Genomic DNA, 20909 nt, shown 5'->3' with positions numbered 1-20909 from the left:
AAATTAATTCCTGAAGAATGACAGATTGGAAATGCTTTTTATGTGTGTTGTGGGCAAGCTCTTTTTAAGTGGCATTTTAAAAGTGGTGGGGATGATACTGTCCTAAAAAAAAAACAAAAAAACATCCTCTTGATCTTTGTTATATCGTCCTTTGAAAACATGGTTTAGGCCTGTCAGAGGGGTGACTTTGTGAAGAATGCACGCAGAAAATATCTATTAAATCTTTGTGTTTGTTTCCTCGCATTTATTTAAATATAGAAGTCCAGCCTGCTGGAAATGATCTTGCAGCCCTGCATGGAGAAGACACGTTCCACTTTAGGGAAGTAGTTTAAGTCACGAGCCATCTTTATAACAACCTTTTTATTTGGGACATGACCCTTTCTGGCCATCTCAGTCAAACCACACTGAATGACGTGCTTGTACTCCAGAAGAAGGAATGGCACAAAGTAATCCACCAGGTTCTCATCGATTAAACTAGTGTGCCAGAATCCACCTGTGGAAAGAGAGAAGAATGTGCAATTATAAAAGGTTAGACAAATGTTGAGGGATTTTTAACTCACTATGCTATACAGAAAACGGACATGGCTGTAAAATCTGATGCCAGTTGACTTACCTGGAAAGTCTAAGCCTTCTATGCAACTGGCCACTGATTGAATGAACCATACTTGAAACTATAGTCATTTGACCAATACGCTAATTATTTATTCATTTAATGACCTTTGTTATGCTGCCTGGCAAACAACAGCTAGACTATGTCTAACATGTTAACAATATCATACATTTTTTAAAATGTGTTTATTTAACTTATAATAAAATATAAAATTGTGTCGTATATCATATTGCAACTGTTGGCATTTCATAAAAGCACTGGTTACTCAAGACATGTAACATACTGTTTTTTTTGTTGAAAACATATAGCGACAGTGCTGTCTCTAGATGCTTCAGATGGATCTGGAATCGTTCTTTCCCGAGCTTCCAGAAATCCAGAGCCACCTGAACAATGCTCTCACCCCCAGCATTACTGTAAAAAACAAAAACAACTGGTTTACAGAAGCTGTTTGGTTCAAATGAAAAAGGGTCCTCTGAAAAAAAGAAAGGAAATTAGATAAAAAAAGTTTGTGCTTAGCTAGAAATGTTGAAAAAGTTTTAAAAGCTTGTTAGCTTTAAACATGATTAGCATGTTATTAGAATGCTTCTAGCATGATTAGCATGTTACTAACATTTTGTTAGCATGATTAGCAAGTTAGCCTACTAACATGTTTCTAGCATGATTAGCATGTTACTAGCATGTTGTTACCATACTTAGCAAGTTACTAACATGTTGTTAACGATTAACAAGTTATTAGCATGTTGCTAGCATGTTTCTAGCATGGATAACAAGTTACTAGCATTTTTTTAACATGATTAGCAATTACTAACATAAGGTTAACATGATTAGCAACGTTAATAGCATGTTGCTAACATGTTGTTAACATAATTAACAAGTTACTAGCATGTTTCTAGCGTGATTGGCATGTTACTAGCATGTTGTTAGCATGAGTCTACCAAGTTTAACAAGTTACTAGCATGTTGTTAACACGATTAGCAAGTTCATAGCCTGATTAGCATTTTACTAGCATGATTCTAGCATGTTTAACAAGCATGCTAGCATGTTACCATAATTAAAAAGTTACTATCATTTTGTTAGCATGTTTCTAGCATGGTTAGCAAGTTACTAGCATGTTGTTAACATGATTCTAGCATGATTAACAAGTTACTAGCATGTTGTTAGCATGATTAGCAAGTTACCAGCATTTTGTTAACAAGATTAATAGGTTAATAACATGTTGCGAGCTTGATTCTAGCATGATTTGTATTTTATTAGCATGATTTGCAAACTACTAGCATGATGCTAGTGACTACCATGTTTAACAAGTTGCTAGCATGTTTCTAGTGTAATTAGCAAGTTATAGCATGTTGTTAACATGATTTACAAGTTACTAGCATTTTGAAATTGCTATCATGATTCAAGCATGATTAGTGTTACTAGCATGATTCTAGCATAATAAACATGTTACTAGCATGATGCTAGCATGTTTAAGAATTTCCTAGCAAATTTCTAGCATGATTAACAACTTACAAACATTGATTAGCAAGTTGCTAGCATTTTGTTAGTATGTTTCTAGCATGATTAACAAGTTAGTAGCACGTTGTTAGCATGTATATATGCTAATCCAGCTTAAACCAGTTGATTCAGAAAAAAAAGTTAAAAACCAGCCAAGAGCAGCCCCTTACTATACTGTATCATGGAGCACAGAGAAGAAAACATTAAAACACATTATAAACGAGGCATTTGTTGCATCCAGTGGGAACATAATTACAGATTATAATGACAATACCAGCGGTTCTCAATTACATGTCCTCGCACCCCCAAACTCTGTATATTTTGCACGTCTCTCTGTTAACACACCTGATTCAGATAATCAGCTCGTTAGACATGAGCTCCATGCATGAACTGTGTTCCCACTGACATGGCCCCTACAGTGTTCATTGCTCCCTACTCCCTGAGCAGGGGAAATCTGTTTAAGTTTACCTCACTGCGCAACGTTTTCACACGTGGACAAGTGTGACATCATATACTCTGTAAATAAATACAATTTAAATTCACATCTCGCACACTTCAATGCACTTTGAATATAACGTATACATTTGCTTCGAACTGGAATCATGGTGTAATATCCTGTGATGTCCACTTCGCAGGACACTTACGTTCAAATAGAACAAACATCTGAAGTGATAAGAGAAACATGCATAATGTGCAGAGCAGGGGGTGGGGATTTGTGAAGGCTGGAATTGAGTACCGTTGACTTGTATTGTATTGTTACACATTGCATTGCATCATGCCGCGTAAACATAAAACCATGATTGCATTTGTGATAGAAGAAATGACAAACAACAAGCACTACTCTACACTGTTCAAAACTCGCGTTTGAATCATCAGTGGCAAATCCTTTACATATGTAAACGTACTTACAGACTATGAGTCAGAACAGACGGCATTGTATTCTTCTCTCCCATAATCAGGAAACAGTCCTCCATAAAATGTGCTGCACACATTTGAATATTTGGGTTGAACTGTTCTGGAACAGGGTTATAAATACAACTTAACTACTGATTTCTAGTTGTGTCCTCTTTTGAAAGGCCAAACAAAGTAGTTCCGCTTTCACAACGAAACACACAGCGACTCCACAACATGGCGGCGGCAACAGCGAGAATCAAAGTTACACCTTCTTTCTTTGCGTGAACATTTGTGCGGCATCATGCAAATCTTCCCACATCGTGACATAAATGTGGGGTGTGTTAGAACAAGCCATTTTAGGAAGTGTGTGGCTGACTCAACTTTTATAAAGATTATCTCTTTGGCTTTGTGTCTAGGGGTGCATGATAAATATCAGGCAATAATTAATACGCATCTCATCACTAAAGACGGTTAAATTCCATCCATTAAAGATGGATAAATTCCATCAGGTGCGTGATTTAACATAGAGCAGTTGTTACTACACAAAGCAGTTGTTAACTGATAAGCTGTGCAAATCCCCATTCATTATCAGCGTTCATGATTCATTATGCCCAGCCCTTACAGCAGCCATAATTCAAATATAAATTAAATAATTACGATTATTGAAACATTTTTAAATTAAAACGATTAAGTAAAATATTACACATTGACCTGAGGAAGATGAAGATGGCCTGTCTGTACGACACTCCATCCAGGTTATTGTAGAAATCCAGGTAAGGTTTAATACTGTCGATCAGCCCGGGATGCATTTTATCCATTTCATCAAAGATAAACACTGAACGAGGACAGATAGAAACATTCCCTCGTATCCATTCCAGTAACTGCATCTAAACACATGCAAATGTAAAGATATGACAGTAAAGGGAAAAGATTAATATTTTAAAACTAGAGATGCACCGATACCAATTTTTCCAAAACTGTCTGATACCGAAACTCTTATTTTTGGTACTTGCCAATACAATACATACATTTCATTGCATATGAAACTTTCACAAAATACTGGGTATACAGTATCCAAAAGAATATGTATAATGTTAATTGACTTACAGTTAATTAAACAAATAGATATTTCCTTCAATTATTTTTGCACTTAATTATACCCCTTCAAATTTATTTTACAAGATTTTGTAACTTACTCCCCTGCTTTCACAGACGAGGCTTAAGCCTAGTCCCAGACCTAAATGTAATTCTGAGCTGTTTCAACTGAAATAAACTTGAATTGACTGATCTTAAAACATATCAGTGCAGATATTTAAGAAACATGCTAAATTAAAGCGCTCATATGATGTTACTAAAAATAACATTATTTTGTGTATTTGGTGTAATGGAATGTTTTTATGCGGTTTAAGGTAAAAAAAAAATAAATAAAATAAAAAAAACATTATTTTCCACATACTGTACATTATTATTTCTCCTCTATGCCCTGCCTTTCTGAAATGCATCGATTTTTACAAAGCTCATCGGTCTGAAAAGCAAGGTGTGCTGTTATTGGCCAGCTATCCATTGCTATCCAGTGATTGGCCGAATGCCTCAATCGTGTGACGGAAATGTTATGCCCCTCACCATTCTGCATTCTGATGATACACTGTCAGATTTTGCTACCTAATATTAAAACAGATGGTAGCATAATTTGATAGCGAAAAGTGCTATCTATCACATTTAGCTTCCAGATTGATATTAATAAGGTTTGTGTGATGATAAGATGCAGTATTTATATCGTCAGCTGGTCTGTGTTATGCAGTTAGTACATGATTTACATTTATTATTTTTACCCTCTGACTAATAACACAGTTTGTTTCAAAAAGTTTAACTGTCTTTAGCATCCAACATGATGCTGTGGTGTATGTTTGGTGATAGGTGCACATATCAGTGAACATCTAAACATGCTTCATGCACCAGTTCGGTTTTCATTATATAAGGACATAACACATTTGTTTTGTTACTACACCATTTATTTGTATCAATGTATCATCACGAGCCACGGGGTTTCATTTGGATTTGTCTGTGCATGTTTTTTTTACTCTCATAGATTCATTTGCTATGCATTGTATGGCTGAGAGACTGCAACGACTGGAGCTAAAAATCTTAATTTGTGTTCTACAGAAGAAACAAAGTCCCCTACATCTTGGATGCCCTGGGGGTAAGCAGGTAAACATCAAATTTTCATTTTTGGGTTAACTATCCCTTTAATGTGCCTTTACATTTCTCTCCAATACGGTAGGAAATCAAATTCAACAAAAAGTGGATGATGTAAACTGCGACAAAATGATTGACAGGACAGTTTAAGAAGTTACAGAATGCAGGTAACTAAGCAACAAAGCGTCAATTAAAGAAGCAGCTATGACGAAATAGTATGTCCTAAAGCTTTCCTAATATTCTGCCACATACTCAAAACTATGTACTTTTCCTCACAAAAAGAGTACATACTTTTAGGGCAAAGCCTAGTATTAGTATGCAATTTGGGAACAGCAAGTGTGCAGGTCTTTTTGTTTGTCCGAGGGAGCAACTGTAACTAAGGGGGCGTGGCTTACGAAAGGTGAATTAAAGAGGTCATATGATGCGATTTCAATTATTCCTTTCTATTTGGAGTGTCACAAGCTCTTGATGCATAAAGAAGATCTGTAAAGTTGCAAAGACTAAAGTCTCAAATCCAAAGATATATTCTTTATAAAAGTTTAAACTCATTCACACCCTCCTAAAATGCCTAGTTTAAACACGCCCTTACATGTCTATTTCACGATGTGGGAAGATTTGCATAAAGAATTTGCATAATGCCACCCAAATGTTCACACAGAGAACGAAGGCGTAACATTTATTCTCGCTGTTGCTGCTGCCGACATGTCGTGGAGACTCAGTGTGTTGTTGTGAACGCTAAACTACTTTGTTTGGCCTATACCAAAAGAGGACACAACTAGAAATCAGTGGTTAAGTTGTATTTACAACACTGTTCCAGAACAGTTCAACCTAAATATTTAGATGTGAACAGCACATTTTATGAAGGACTGTTACCTGATCCTGGGACAGAAGACTATAATGTCGGCTGTTCTGACTCTCAGTCTGTAAGTACGTTTTCATATTTAAATTATTTGCCACTGACGATTAAACCACGAGTTTTGAGCAGTGTAGAGTAGCTCTTGTTGTTTGTCGTTTCACAATCACAAATGCAGACATGATTTTATGTTCACGCGGCGCAATTCAAAGCAATGCGTAAAAAGACAGTATAAGTCATTATAATCCAGAATTATGTCCTCACTGGATACAACAAATGGCTCGTTTGTAATGGATTTTATTGTTTTTGTCTTGTCCTGCCGGCTTTCTGACCGGGAAATGCATCACAGTATGGCAAGGGGCATAACTTTCCATCCCAAGCTTGAAGAATCTGGCCAATCAGAGAACACCTCGCTTTTTCAGATCGATGAGCTTTGTAAAAATGTAAGCGTTTTAGAAAGTTGGGCATAGAGGAGCAACAATAATACAGTTCGTGGAAAATAATGTGTTTTTTTTTTACCTTAAACCGCGTAAACACATTGCATTGCACCAAATACACAACTTAATGTTCTTTTCATATGACCCCTTTAACATTGACAATCAAAACATGTAACTCACGCGCACACATCTGAAGAATAAGAGAGACGCACTTTCACTTTAAATCAGTTGTGTATGCATTTCACACAGGCCGCTAGTTTCACTTTCACTTTAAATAAGTTATGTATGCTTGACGTTTAAAATAATTGTGGTTTACAGTGAATGTCCCTATATTTTTTGTTTGTTTTATATTCACGATTTTTCAATGATTTGTGTGTGGCGAGTGACCATGTAATGGAAGGGCGCGTGCTCTCTTGCTCTCTCCTTCCCTTTCTTTTTCTCTGTCTTCCCGTTCCGTCAAGTAGCCTATCTTTAGTAACTTGTGCATTGTTTTACTTTCTTTTTTTGACATATTCGACAGAACTACAGACGTGTTCCAGTTATGTCTGTGCAGGGATATTTCTCAGAAGTGTAGCGTGCTTTGCTTATGCGCACATAAGTTATACAGACATGAATATTGAATAATCATCATATATTTTTTACATAAATATATATGCTTGATCTCTAATAATTCTGCTCTCTCTTGTTCAGTTGTCTGCGTTTTTTTTCTGAACACAGCACTGTTTGCTTTGTGGTACAAGTCCAAAAAAACATGTCATTTTCATGTATTTGCATATTTTCCATATAGGCTACTAACTGTAGCCTACTCATTACCTTGTACTTGTCAATGTGAGCCTCGTGAGGAAAGTGTGCTGTTGCTGTAAACAGATGAACAAAGTTGCTCTTCATCCCTTTCTGGAAAATATTTTCCGCTATTAGTTGGCTCACGTAGTTCTTCCCGGTCCCGTCCAGCCGTGGAGGGACAGAACCAGCGGTTTCTTTGGGTTTTTGTTGTTCATGAAGCCTGTGACGGCTTTCAGGATGACATTAGCAGCAATGTGTTGCCCAAAAAGCTTTTTTTTTAGGTCATACTTCAGTCCTATGGAAGAGAGGACAGATTTAAAGCACTTATGTTTTGGCATGCTGTTCTGTACATTCCAGTTCCAATTGGTAGGATTGTCCAGTGCATAGTTTCAAACAACAATCTTTAAGTTAACAGCATTTCTCATAGTGACACATTCTGGCAATGTCTACTGCTAATAAAGATGCAATAAATACAACTAAAGTTAGGCTATATACATGTGTAAACTGCAGTGTACATGTGCAAAATAAACAATACATAAATGCATAATGCACTGGGGAAATACATTTATTATTACCTTCATTTTCTGGATTTAGTACCTTTATTAATATAGTCAAACAGTTGCTGGTGCCCATTGATTCCGTATTGAAGTCAGTGAAAACCAACTGTTTTGAAGGTGAGTAAATGGTGGCTGTAATTTTATTTTATTAATATTATTACCTGTGCAGTAATTTTATTATAAAAATTTATCCTTTATTTTGTGCAACATGAACTTTTAATCATATCCTCATTTACGTATTTATTTTGTTTATTCATGTTGAAGGTTTTGTTTTGTAGATAGACTACATCAGAAAACAGTAGTCTGATCAAATCCACATGAACTTTTTTTTTTACCAGTTTTGTTGAAATTGGTCCAGCTCCCATTACAGACTTCCTTCCTCCAATAGAAATGCCAGTATGTTGCACCCAGAGCAGCAAGTACTGCACCCACAAGTAAAAGGATGACCTGAGGAGGCATTCGGTCCGTCATTTTCCTTAATAAGCAATCGATACAATCAGCCTCCACTTCCTCGTCACACGATCTTCCTGGGGCGGTGGGTCGTTCATGACCGATTCATTTATTTTGAACGAATCTTTAATGTGACTTGGAACGAACGAGTCGTCTCGGGAGTGATTCGTTGCGCAATATCCTTTAGGTTCTTTACTGAAATAGGTTCACATGTTTCCATGTTTCGAGTCTTCGGGTCGTGACAGCCCCATAAGCTTTACCTATGTGCAGTCTGAGCCGGGAAGAGACTTAATAATAATAATAACCAACTCTTTATTACCTTTGTTACCACATTCAGTGTTATGGAAAAGAGCCAGCATTACAGAAATTCACACATTTATATACTGTAAGAATATATCTATATATATATATATATATATATATATATATATATATATATATTCCATTTTAATTGTACTAAGAATATATATATATATATATATATATATTCCATTTTAATAGTACATTGCAAATGAAAAAACTTTCTTGAAATATATAAAAAGTATATTAGAATCGTCCTTTTGCTTATTTTTACAAAACAACTTTTAACACATTTTAAAACAATTGTAATTTAGTAGCCTATATTTTCTAAAAAATATATTTTAGAAAAATATTGAATTTAAACTTCTGTAATTTTTTCTAAGTATGTTTATTTGCACTTTACTTAAATATATTTAATAAAAAAAAAATTCAACTACTGTATGTGCTGAAAATGATTATTGTAACAATGCATTGAAAGTATACTTTCAAAGTACACTATTAAACAACCTGGAGTTGTAGTATATTACTATAAAAGTCACATTTTTGAGCAAATTTGAGTAAAACTACAAAAGTAAATCTTTTTTTGTAAATTTAGTAATTTAAATGTTTCAGCAGGTGTTTTCCAAAATGGCGCTACGGAGGTGTGGGGAGAGGGGAGATAGTTGAATAAAAGTGATTATTTTTGTTTTCTTCTCGTACAAACAGTATTCTTGTCGCTTCTTAACGTTACGGTTGAGCCACTGATAGCAGATGGTCTATTCAGAAGATACTTTTCATTCTTTTTTGGACCTTCACAGTGTAAGTTACTAGGCAGTCAATGGGACAGTCTCAAAGCCTCCCGGTTTTGATCCAAAGTATTGTGTTCTAAAGACGAATTAAGCATTTACAGGCTAGGAAGGGCATAATGGTAAGTGATTAATGACAATGTTTTCATTTTGGGTGGAGTATCTTTTTAAGAAGAGAGGTTATTTAACTTGAAATTTAATTCTGCCATTTTTTTTTCTCAATCACATTTATTACCGATTGCAATGCGATGCTTAAAGCTTTGGCTATTCTTATTAATTAGTCTTATTAATTTAAGCCAATTTATTTAAAAAAAATTTTTTTATGTCTTGTTATGTGTGCTCTGAAAGCTTGAAGAAATCATTGTGTGCAAAACCTACATTGAAATAAATATACAATGAATCATAAATGTTTACAAATCAGAATCCTATGCACACATGAAAATGTTCATGGATACCAATTTTTTTATTTCCTTCATTCAATAAACTACAAACTTGGTTAACAGACTCTGTGTCTTGATCAGTAAGAATTCTCTTTGGTGTCCCAAACCTGTAAAAGAAATGAATGTGATCTTCTTTTGTGATCCACAGAAGGAAGAAACTCATACAGGTTTGGAACAAGTGGGAGTGAGTAAATCATGACAGTATTTTCATTCTGAAAGTGATCTTACGTTACTTTTATCTATATTTTGCAGCATATTAAAGATTATTAAAGAAGTCATGATGAAAAGTGTTTTATAAAAGAAGAGTAAATACAGGACCCGAACATTTGAAGATTTTATTTCTGTATACAAATACAAAAGAATTGTACAAAATTGAAGATTTCAGTATCAAACTGTTACTGTGATGTTAATGTTAATAAAGAGACGCTATCAAGCTGCACCTGCGGAAAGACACTGAAGTTTGTGTGCTTTTGTTTCTCCTGACAATTCAGGTACTTTTAATCTGGACCCGTAACGTGCGTTTTGTGTTACAAATTTAATTTAAATGATGATTAATGACAAATTGGAGATGCTCCAATGTGGGTGTTGGGGCTATACAGATTACTTTTTTTAAAGTAACTAGTAAAGTAACGCTTTACTTTTTAACTTACAAGAAAATATTTGAGTTTCTTTTAAAAAAAAGTAACGTCAGTTACTTTGTTTTCCAGTTTGACTGACAAGTCTCCTGTCCCCATATTGGGAGAAATCGAAAAAGTATAGAAGCATTGTGTGTGCTGTGTGAACATGATGTAGTTTTAGACAAATTTTGTTTGTGCATCAATACATATCCCACTTGCAAAAAAAAAAAAAAAAGATTTTGTATCAGTCAAATGAATCAAACAGTCAAAATGAATTAAAACAGTAAAATTCAAACTTGGAATAAGACGCCAACCTGCAATAATTAAATGTTAAATAACACGAATGTATCAAATCCCATTTTATTAAATAATGTCATTGCTGCTGACATTTGATGATCCGGTTCAACCATACTAATAAGCAAAAATTACTTTGATTACTTCATATAAACTAATAATTGTGTTTCATTGTTGTTTTATTACTGAAGAGTGTTGAACCTTCTTCTCCTGTGTTCTACTCTACAGATGTGAATTGACTTTTCCTTCAGCCTGAGGTTTATTCATTAGTATTTTTGGTGTGAAAGGGCTTTTACATTTGCTATAAATAGAACTTCTGATATTAAAAACAAATCAAGCCCTGCTCATACTTAAAAAGTAATGCATTACTTTCCATAAAAAGTAACTAATGTAATTAATTACTTTTTAAGAGAGTAACACAGTATTGTAGTGCATTACTTTTACAAGGAACTTTCCCCAACACTGGTGTTATATATAGAAGTGCAATTTGTTGGCAATGAGCTTACAGCCCTGGACCGAGAAGACACGTTCGTCTTTAGGGAAGAAGATTAGGTCATCAGCCATTCTTTTAATCACAATGTTTGTTGGGGTGAAACCCTGACTGGCCATCTCAGCCAAACCACACTGAATGACATGCTTGTACTCCAGAGGAAGAAACGGCACGAAGAAATCCACCAGTTTCTTATCAATTAAAATACTGTTCCTTAAACCACCTGCGGAAAGAAAGAAGAATGTGCAATTATAAAAAGATAATAAACGGTAATGTAGGATTTTCAACTCACTATGCTATACTTCAGAAAACGGATATTGCTGTAAAATCTGATTGAATGAGCCACCTGACCAATGTGCTAATAGTTTATACAAATAATGGCTCTGTTGTGCTGCCGGTTTAATGAATATCATTACTTACAGAAAAATGTTTAATGTGATTATTATAATTTATAATAAACATTTGTGTATTACAAACCCGATTCCAAAAAAGTTGGCACACTGCGCAAATTTTGAGTAAAAAAGGAACGGAATAATTTACAAATCTCATAAACTTATATTTTATTTACAATAGAATATAGATAATGTATCAAATGTTGAAAGTGACACATTTTGAAATGTCATGCCATACATTGGCTCATTTTGGATTTCATGAGAGCTACACATTCCAAAAAAAATGGGACAGGTAGCAATAAGAGGCCGGAAAAGTTAAATGTACATATAAGGAACAGCTGGAACAACTTATTAGGTCAATTGGCAACATGATTGGGTATAAAAAGAGCCTCTCAGAGTGGCAGTGTCTCTCAGAAGTCAAGATGGGCAGAGGATCACCAATTCCCCCAATGCTGCGGAGAAAAATAGTGGAGCAGTATCAGAAAGGAGTTTCTCAGAGAAAAATTGCAAAGAGTTTGAAGTTATCATCATCTACAGTGTATAATATCATCCAAAGATTCAGAGAATCTGGAACAATCTCTGTGCGTAAGGGTCAAGGCCAGAAAACCATACTGGATGCCCGTGATCTTCAGGCCCTTAGACGGCACTGCATCACATACAGGAATGATACTGTAATGGAAATCATAACATGGGCTCAGGAATACTTCCAGAAAACATTGTCGTTGAACACAATCCACCGTGCCATTCGCCGTTGCCGGCTAAAACTCTATAGGTCAAAAAAGAAGCCATATCTAAACATGATCCAGAAGTGCAGGTGTTTTCTCTGGACCGAGGCTCATTTATCCAAGAACAACATATGCTCCCATCCAAACGTCGTCTCTTTCAGGGAAGACCTTGCATTTTCCATCATGACAATGCAAGATCACATACTGCATCAGTTACAACATCATGGCTGCGTAGAAGAAGGATCAGGTACTGAAATGGCCAGCTGCAGTCCAGATCTTTCACCCATAGAAAACATTTGGCGCATTATAAAGAGGAAGATGTGACAAAGAAGACCTAAGACAGTTGAGCAACTAGAAGCCTGTATTAGACAAGAGTGGGACAACATTCCTATTCCTAAAGTTGAGTAACTTGTCTCCTCAGTCCCCAGACGTTTGCAGACTGTTATAAAAAGAAGAGGAGATGCCACACAGTGGTAAACATGGCCTTGTCCCAACTTTTTTGAGATGTGTTGATGCCATGAAATTTAAAATCAACTTATTTTCCCATTAAAATGATACATTTTCTCAGTTTAAACATTTGATATGCCATCTATGTTGTATTCTGAATAAAATACTGAAATTTGAAACTTCCACATCATTGCATTCTGTTTTTATTCACAATTTGTACAGTGTCCAACTTTTTTGTAATCTGGTTTGTATTATAATGCTGGCTACTGTTACTAATTTTACATTTTAATTATTGAATTACTAATGACAAATTTTAAAACAAATTTTAAATGTTTAGTGATTTATAAGATCTTTAAGGCTCAATTAGTACCCAACAACAGCTTTTAATTGTAAAATCACTACAACTTACAGTGTTGTGTGGCTTATTGCTGTATTACTAAATCCAACAGCTGAAGATTCTGCTCTACTTTCAGACGAGAGCAGAGAGACATTTGACTTACTGCCTTCGTTGCTGAAGACAGACTGTGAAAGTTCTGTCTCTAGATCCCTCAGCTGGATCTCCTCTCGTTCTTTACCATCCCTCCAGAATTTCACAGTCACCTCATTGATCATCTCACCCCCAGCATTGCTACAAAAATAAAAACACCTGACTTACAGAGGCTGTTTGAATGGGTCAAAAGTTTCCTGTGTCGATGAAACTGACCTGAGGAAGATGAAGATGGCCTGTCTATAAGAGACTCCGTCGAGGTTGTCTGTGAAGTCCAGGTAAGGTTTAATACTGTCCATCAGCCCGGGATGCATTTTATCCATTTCATCAAAGATGAACATCGAACGAGGACAGATAGAAACATTCCCTCGTATCCACTCCTGTAAGTGTGTCTAAACACATGCAATCATACATTTTGTAAAGATATTACAGTTAAGGGACACAAAAGATTAATATATTTAAACATACATATAATACATTGTGCATATACTGTTGAGCTCGTTACCTTGTACTTGTCAATGTGAGCCTCGTGAGGAAAGTGTGCTGTCGCTGTAAACAGATGAACAAAGTTGCTCTTTATCCCTTGATTGTAAATATTTTCTGCTATAAGTTGGCTCACAAAGGTCTTCCCAGTCCCAGTTGAGCCGTGGAGGGACAGAACCAGCGGTTTCTTTGGGTTTTTGTTGTTCATGAAGCCTGTGACGGCTTTCAGGATGACTTGAGCCGCGACATGCTGTCCGTACAGCTTCGTGTCGAGGTCATGCTTCAGTCCTGTGGATGAGAAGACAGATTTACAACAAACAAATGATTTATACTTACATCTGCACTTAAATAAAGAAATCACACTTTGTCAATGGCTGTGTCCAGCACGGCATGGTTATGGATTATTTATGAAGAATTAAGCACATATTCGTCTTCTAAAGACACCAATCTCAGTTTACAATTAATTGAGTATTAAAAAACGAAGGAATATGTTGTCACGAATCACGATATCCCGATGCATATTTCAAGATTTAAAATGGGGCGCGCAAGCCATACTCACAGTCTGATCACCTGATTTAATTTCAGAACAGCAAGATAACTATACAAACAACATATCACATTAATAAGCACTAGATTTAGCCAAAGCTTAAAACATTGATTATGACTAAAGGCTTTTTCACACTCTGACTATATGCAATCACAATTGTACGACGGCATTTTAGTGCCACGTTGAAAAAAATCTTTTGAGAAAAGTCGAAAAGTTTTGAGAATAAAGTCGTAATATATTTCGAGAATAATGTCGAAATGTTTTGAGAATAAAGTCAAAATGTTACAAGAATAAAGTCGTAATATTCTTCCAGAATAATGTCGAAATGTTTTGAGAATAAAGTCGAAATGTTACGAGAATAAAGTCAAAACGTTTTGAGAATAAAGACGAAATATTTCGAGAATACATTCAAAATGTTACGAGAATAAAGTCGCAATGTTTTGAGAATAAAGTTGAAATGTTTCGAGAATAAAGTCGAAATGTTATGAAAATAAAGTCAAAATATTACAAGAATAAAGTCGTAATACCACGAGAATAAAGTTGTAATACTACGAGAATAAAGTCAAAATATTTCGAGAATAAAGTCAAAATGTTTAGAGAAAGTTCGTAAAACTAGAGAATAAAGTCGTAATACTACAAGAATAAAGTCATAATACTGGAATACTATGAGAATAAAGTCAAAATGTTTTGAGAAAGTTCGTAAAACTAGAGAATAAAGTCGTAATACTACAAGAATAAAGTCATAATACTGGAATACTATGAGAATAAAGTCAAAATGTTTTGAGAAAGTTCGTAATACTAGAGAATAAAGTCAAAACATTATGAGATAAAAGTCGAAGTATTAAGAGAATAAAGTTGCAATGTTTCGAGAATAAAGTAGTAGTACTGGAATACTACGAGAATAAAGTCAAAATGTTTTGAGAAAGTTCGTAATACTAGAGAATAAAGTCATAATACTATAAGAATAGAGTCGTAATACTACGAGAATAAAGTCATAATACTGGAATACTATGAGAATAAAGTCAAAATGTTTTGAGAAAGTTCGTAATACTAGAGAATAAAGTCAAAACATTATGAGATAAAAGTCGAAGTATTAAGAGAATAAAGTTGCAATGTTTCGAGAATAAAGTAGTAGTACTGGAATACTACGAGAATAAAGTCAAAATGTTTTGAGAAAGTTCGTAATACTAGAGAATAAAGTCATAATACTATAAGAATAGAGTCGTAATACTACGAGAATAAAGTCATAATACTGGAATACTATGAGAATAAAGTCAAAATGTTTTGAGAAAGTTCGTAATACTAGAGAATAAAGTCAAAACATTATGAGATAAAAGTCGAAGTATTAAGAGAATAAAGTTGCAATGTTTCGAGAATAAAGTAGTAGTACTGGAATACTACGAGAATAAAGTCAAAATGTTTTGAGAATAAAGTCGAAATATTAAAAGAATAAAGTCGAAATCTTTTGAGAAAAGTCGAAAAGTTTTGAGAATAAAGTCGTAATATATTTCGAGAATAATGTCGAAATGTTTTGAGAATAAAGTCAAAATGTTACAAGAATAAAGTCGTAATATTCTTCCAGAATAATGTCGAAATGTTTTGAGAATAAAGTCGAAATGTTACGAGAATAAAGTCAAAACGTTTTGAGAATAAAGACGAAATATTTCGAGAATACATTCAAAATGTTACGAGAATAAAGTCGCAATGTTTTGAGAATAAAGTTGAAATGTTTCGAGAATAAAGTCGAAATGTTATGAAAATAAAGTCAAAATATTACAAGAATAAAGTCGTAATACCACGAGAATAAAGTTGTAATACTACGAGAATAAAGTCAAAATATTTCGAGAATAAAGTCAAAATGTTTAGAGAAAGTTCGTAAAACTAGAGAATAAAGTCGTAATACTACAAGAATAAAGTCATAATACTGGAATACTATGAGAATAAAGTCAAAATGTTTTGAGAAAGTTCGTAAAACTAGAGAATAAAGTCGTAATACTACAAGAATAAAGTCATAATACTGGAATACTATGAGAATAAAGTCAAAATGTTTTGAGAAAGTTCGTAATACTAGAGAATAAAGTCAAAACATTATGAGATAAAAGTCGAAGTATTAAGAGAATAAAGTTGCAATGTTTCGAGAATAAAGTAGTAGTACTGGAATACTACGAGAATAAAGTCAAAATGTTTTGAGAATAAAGTCGAAATATTAAAAGAATAAAGTCGAAATCTTTTGAGAAAAGTCGAAAAGTTTTGAGAATAAAGTCGTAATATATTTCGAGAATAATGTCGAAATGTTTTGAGAATAAAGTCAAAATGTTACAAGAATAAAGTCGTAATATTCTTCCAGAATAATGTCGAAATGTTTTGAGAATAAAGTCGAAATGTTACGAGAATAAAGTCAAAACGTTTTGAGAATAAAGACGAAATATTTCGAGAATACATTCAAAATGTTACGAGAATAAAGTCGCAATGTTTTGAGAATAAAGTTGAAATGTTTCGAGAATAAAGTCGAAATGTTATGAAAATAAAGTCAAAATATTACAAGAATAAAGTCGTAATACCACGAGAATAAAGTTGTAATACTACGAGAATAAAGTCAAAATATTTCGAGAATAAAGTCAAAATGTTTAGAGAAAGTTCGTAAAACTAGAGAATAAAGTCGTAATACTACAAGAATAAAGTCATAATACTGGAATACTATGAGAATAAAGTCAAAATGTTTTGAGAAAGTTCGTAATACTAGAGAATAAAGTCAAAACATTATAAGATAAAAGTCGAAGTATTAAGAGAATAAAGTTGCAATGTTTCGAGAATAAAGTAGTAGTACTGGAATACTACGAGAATAAAGTCGAAATGTTTTGAGAAAGTTTGTCATACTAGAGAATAAAGTCATAATTCTATAAGAATAAAGTCGTAATACTACAAGAATAAAGTCAAAATGTTTCGAGAATAAAGTCACAATACTACAAGAATAAAGTCGTAATACAACGAGAATAAAGTCGTAATACTACGAGAATAGTCAAAATATTATGAGAATAAAGTCGAAGTATTAAGAGAATAAAGTCGCAATGTTTCGAGAATAAAGTAGTAATACTGGAATACTACAAGAATAAAGTCGAAATGTTTAGAGAATAAAGTCGTAATACTGCGAGAATAAAGTCGTAATACTACGAGAATAAAATCGCTATACTACAAGAATAAAGTTTTAATACTACGAGAATAAAGTCATAATACTATGTGAATAAAGTCTAAGTGTTTCGAGAATAAAGTCTAAGTGTTTCGAGAATAAAGTCATAATACTATGTGAATAAAGTCTAAGTGTTTCGAGAATAAAGTCTTAATGTTCACATATTTAGAATTTTCACAAAGAAAACTGTTTAATTAATGAATTGCTTCACATAAATACAGCGACCTGATCATTAAAGAGCTTGAAAAACACATTATTTATATTTCGCTATAAAAAAAAAAGATTTTGAAAGCTGAGACATTAAAAGTAGGTCTATCAGAAGCACGAATCTTATTTCTATTGGGTGGTTGGCGCACTACAAATAATGAATGCAATGGAAGATATGAAATATTATTTCCAAGCATACTGTCCCTGCGAGTATGGCACATGGTATTATTCCTGCTAATAATCCCACATATATAAAAAAAAGCGTTAAATAAGAGAGCTACAGTGAAATATGTCCATCTCAAAGACGATTTAATTTTGCATAATAATGCATAAATAAAATAATTTACAAAGGATAAACAATCTCACATAGAGCTGTACCGTTTGATACGTGTTGATCAAATTCACAAGCTGATCAAATCAAACTGATTCTGAATAAACTAATTATTGGAGATCAACAGAATCACAACGAACGAGAGAAAGACACAAATGTGCTCAAGAAGTGGATCTTTATTGCTTTTGACGGAGATAATGCAGAAAACCATCACCAACATCATGGGTGACTGCAAAAGAAATGACTGGAACACACATACTAATCAATGTTCACCTGCTGCATTAAAGTTGAGCCAGTTTTCATCACATGTTTCATATAAATAGTGATAGAGTTTCCTGCCCACTGTGCCCAGCACTGCAGCTCCTGTCCCCAGCAGCAGCGAGGTGGACACGGGCTCTATGGCCTCCACGACCAGCCCTGAAATCACGATTAACTGCAGCACGGTTGTCCATGTGCGACGCGGCCGAACTTTCATTGTACTAAATAAATCATCGATATTTTTAATTGGAAACTGAAGGGTAAAAAGAACAACAACGAAAGTTCCAAAACACAGACCCTCCACTTCCTACTTGGGAAGAGTGACGTCGATTGCGTGCGACGCATGACGCATGCGCGCAGCGTTCGATACGCTTCTCTAGTTTTTTGGACCATAACAATGTATAACGCCAACTACAGGACATTTTTGTTGGTTCGATACATTTGGTTAAGCTTTACCACTTTAAAATCACTAATCAGGACACTAGCAACCTTAAACATACAGTTTAAGTTATATAAGCTTAACCAGCTAGTTCTATGGCTGGACAGAGATGTGCACTCACATCTACATTTACATTTATGCATTTAGCTGACCCTTTTATCCAAAGCGAGATACAGTGCATTCAGACTATTTTTAACCAGTGTGTGTGTTCCCTGGGAATTGAACCCATGACCCTTTGCACTGGAAACAAAATGCTCTACAACTGAGCCACAGGACCAACACTCTAAATATAAAGACATAATATATACATTTAAAGATGTTTACTTTCAATTATGAAGTAAAATCCTTCACTGGCTTACCTGGTGACTCAATGAGGTAAGGCTCTGGCCACTGTGTTGGGTGCTTACACCAATTTGACACTAGGAGAATGAAGGGGCGTGTTTTTAAATTGACCAAATTTAGTTTGTGGGTGTATCTTTCACGCTCTATGCCAGGTAGGGTGCACATATAATTACTTGACATGTTTAATCTCAGTGTTTTCTTAAGTTATTCATGCCCGCCGGCTGTGTACAGACGTTGTTTTGTGTCGCTATTTTGTATCGAAGTCTATGGGAAGTCTAGTTTATTTTCCCCTAAAAAGGAGTGGAGACGAAATTGGCGGTTAAGTTCCCTGATGTGCTGGTAGAGAGCACACTGAGTAGTCTGTAATGTTTTTGCTATCATATGTGTAAAGGGTTACTCCACCCCAAAATTAAAATTGTGTCATTAAAGGTGGGCAACAATGGTGTTTCATGTATTCAGAGTTGTTCACAGTGTTAAAGAGATGGATCCTCATGCTAAACATGGCCAAAGTTAGAAAAAATTATTTGGACGAATGACGGAGAATTTTTGTGCCGAAAATCTTACTTATGGATTGGTACATTTTCGATCGTGGATCTAATGACGTAGACGATGGTGGAACTCCTTATATGAGCATTTCTCTCTGAAAAGCCTGCCCGCAAAAAATGTCAACCAAAGGACAGCGAGAACTTGTTCGAGAATGTCTCCAAATAAGTGCGTTTTTGGAGGTGAGGCAAATCAGTATCATGGCTCTGCCCACGGCAGCCTCCAGGAGCTCGGCCTTTTCCAGAGAGAATCAGAAAGCTGTTTTTTTCTTTTATAAATATGATAAAATGATGATGATCTGATTCTCCCCGGGCGCCGCACCATAAATGGCTGCCCACTGGTCCGTGTGTGTGTTCACTGCTCTGTGTGTGTGCACTTCGGATGGGTTAAATGCAGAGCACAAATTCTGAGTATGGGTCACCATACTTGGCTGAATGTCACGTCACTTCACTTTTTCACTTTAAAACTAAATACTTTTTGGAGATATGAAGGATGCAGTACTATTCTATACTCAAGATTAACACGAGATTAGGTGAAACTGTGTATGTTATGTACCCTTATAATCACTTACCCCCATGTCGTTCCCAATCCATAAAAGCTCCATTCGTCTTCGGAACACAATTTAAGATATTTTGGATGAAAGCTTGAGACTGTCACATAGACTGCCAAGTAAATAAAAGTGTCAAGGTCAATAAAAGATATGAACAGTCATCGTCAGAATAGCCCATCTGCCATCAGACATGCAATCTGGACTATATGAAGTGACATGAATACTTTTTGTAAGCGAAGAAAAAAAAAATGACTTTATTCAACAATTCCTTTGTCAACAGTGTCCTCTGTGTCACTCCATATCACTGTGCTCTTGAGTGTCCTCCGCGCCAGAATGCGCTGTTTCTACATGTATTTAGCTTTGATTTAAAATAAAAAAGGAATAGTTCACTTTCAGAATGACATTTCTTTCATCATTTACTCACTCCCCACTTGTTTCTTCTGTTGAACACAAAAGAAGATATTTTGAAAAATGTTAGGATCCGAACAGTTGATGAGCACTATTGACTTCCTTAGTAGGAAAAGAAAAATACTATGGAAGTCAATGGTGCTCATCCACAGTTAAGTTCTCAACGTTTTTCTAAATATGTTTTGTGTTCAGCAGAAGAAATACTGATATTGAATATCCTTTTTTGGGTAAAAATAATACTTCTCTCAAAAGAAATTTGCGGTAGACATATGATAATCCATGTTTCCCCCTGAATGTTCCACCATGATTTTGTGGCTCTTTTTGTTTGCTTTTAGAATCAGTTCAGGCACTGTTTAGGCACCA

General features: G+C 34.8%; 1 protein-coding gene and 1 pseudogene across 1 annotated transcript; both read right to left on the bottom strand.

The window, feature by feature from the left end:
• Positions 1-248: 248 nt before the first annotated feature.
• On the bottom strand, positions 249-8375 carry LOC132116915 (torsin-1A-like; annotated as a pseudogene).
• Positions 8376-10762: 2387 nt separating this feature from the next.
• On the bottom strand, positions 10763-18598 carry LOC132116912 (torsin-1A-like). The gene is made up of 5 exons (XM_059525804.1): positions 18280-18598; positions 13757-14022; positions 13468-13643; positions 13265-13392; positions 10763-11423 (listed from the first exon to the last, which is right to left on the bottom strand). Exons 1-5 carry the CDS (start codon positions 18479-18481, stop codon positions 11179-11181), a joined length of 1017 nt encoding a protein of 338 aa, XP_059381787.1. The 5' UTR covers positions 18482-18598; the 3' UTR covers positions 10763-11178.
• Between the last annotated feature and the right edge of the window lie 2311 nt (positions 18599-20909).

The sequence above is a fragment of the Carassius carassius genome, chromosome 36, assembly GCF_963082965.1.
Source record: "Carassius carassius chromosome 36, fCarCar2.1, whole genome shotgun sequence".
Taxonomy (NCBI): domain Eukaryota; kingdom Metazoa; phylum Chordata; class Actinopteri; order Cypriniformes; family Cyprinidae; genus Carassius; species Carassius carassius.
The sequence above is the reverse complement of the archived record's forward strand: the minus strand, read 5'-3'. Positions and strand labels throughout refer to the sequence as shown.

Bases quoted from the DNA above. Each gene is read 5' to 3' on its own strand.
- LOC132116912 (XM_059525804.1), bottom strand. From the start codon at position 18,481: ATGAAAGTTCGGCCGCGTCGCACATGGACAACCGTGCTGCAGTTAATC. The intron at 13,393-13,467 runs GTCAGTTTCATC...TTATTTTTGTAG, and splicing joins GCCATCTTCATCTTCCTCAG to CAATGCTGGGGGTGAGATGA. The intron at 11,424-13,264 runs GTAAGTCAAATG...TTCTTTCCGCAG, and splicing joins TGTCTTCAGCAACGAAGGCA to GTGGTTTAAGGAACAGTATT.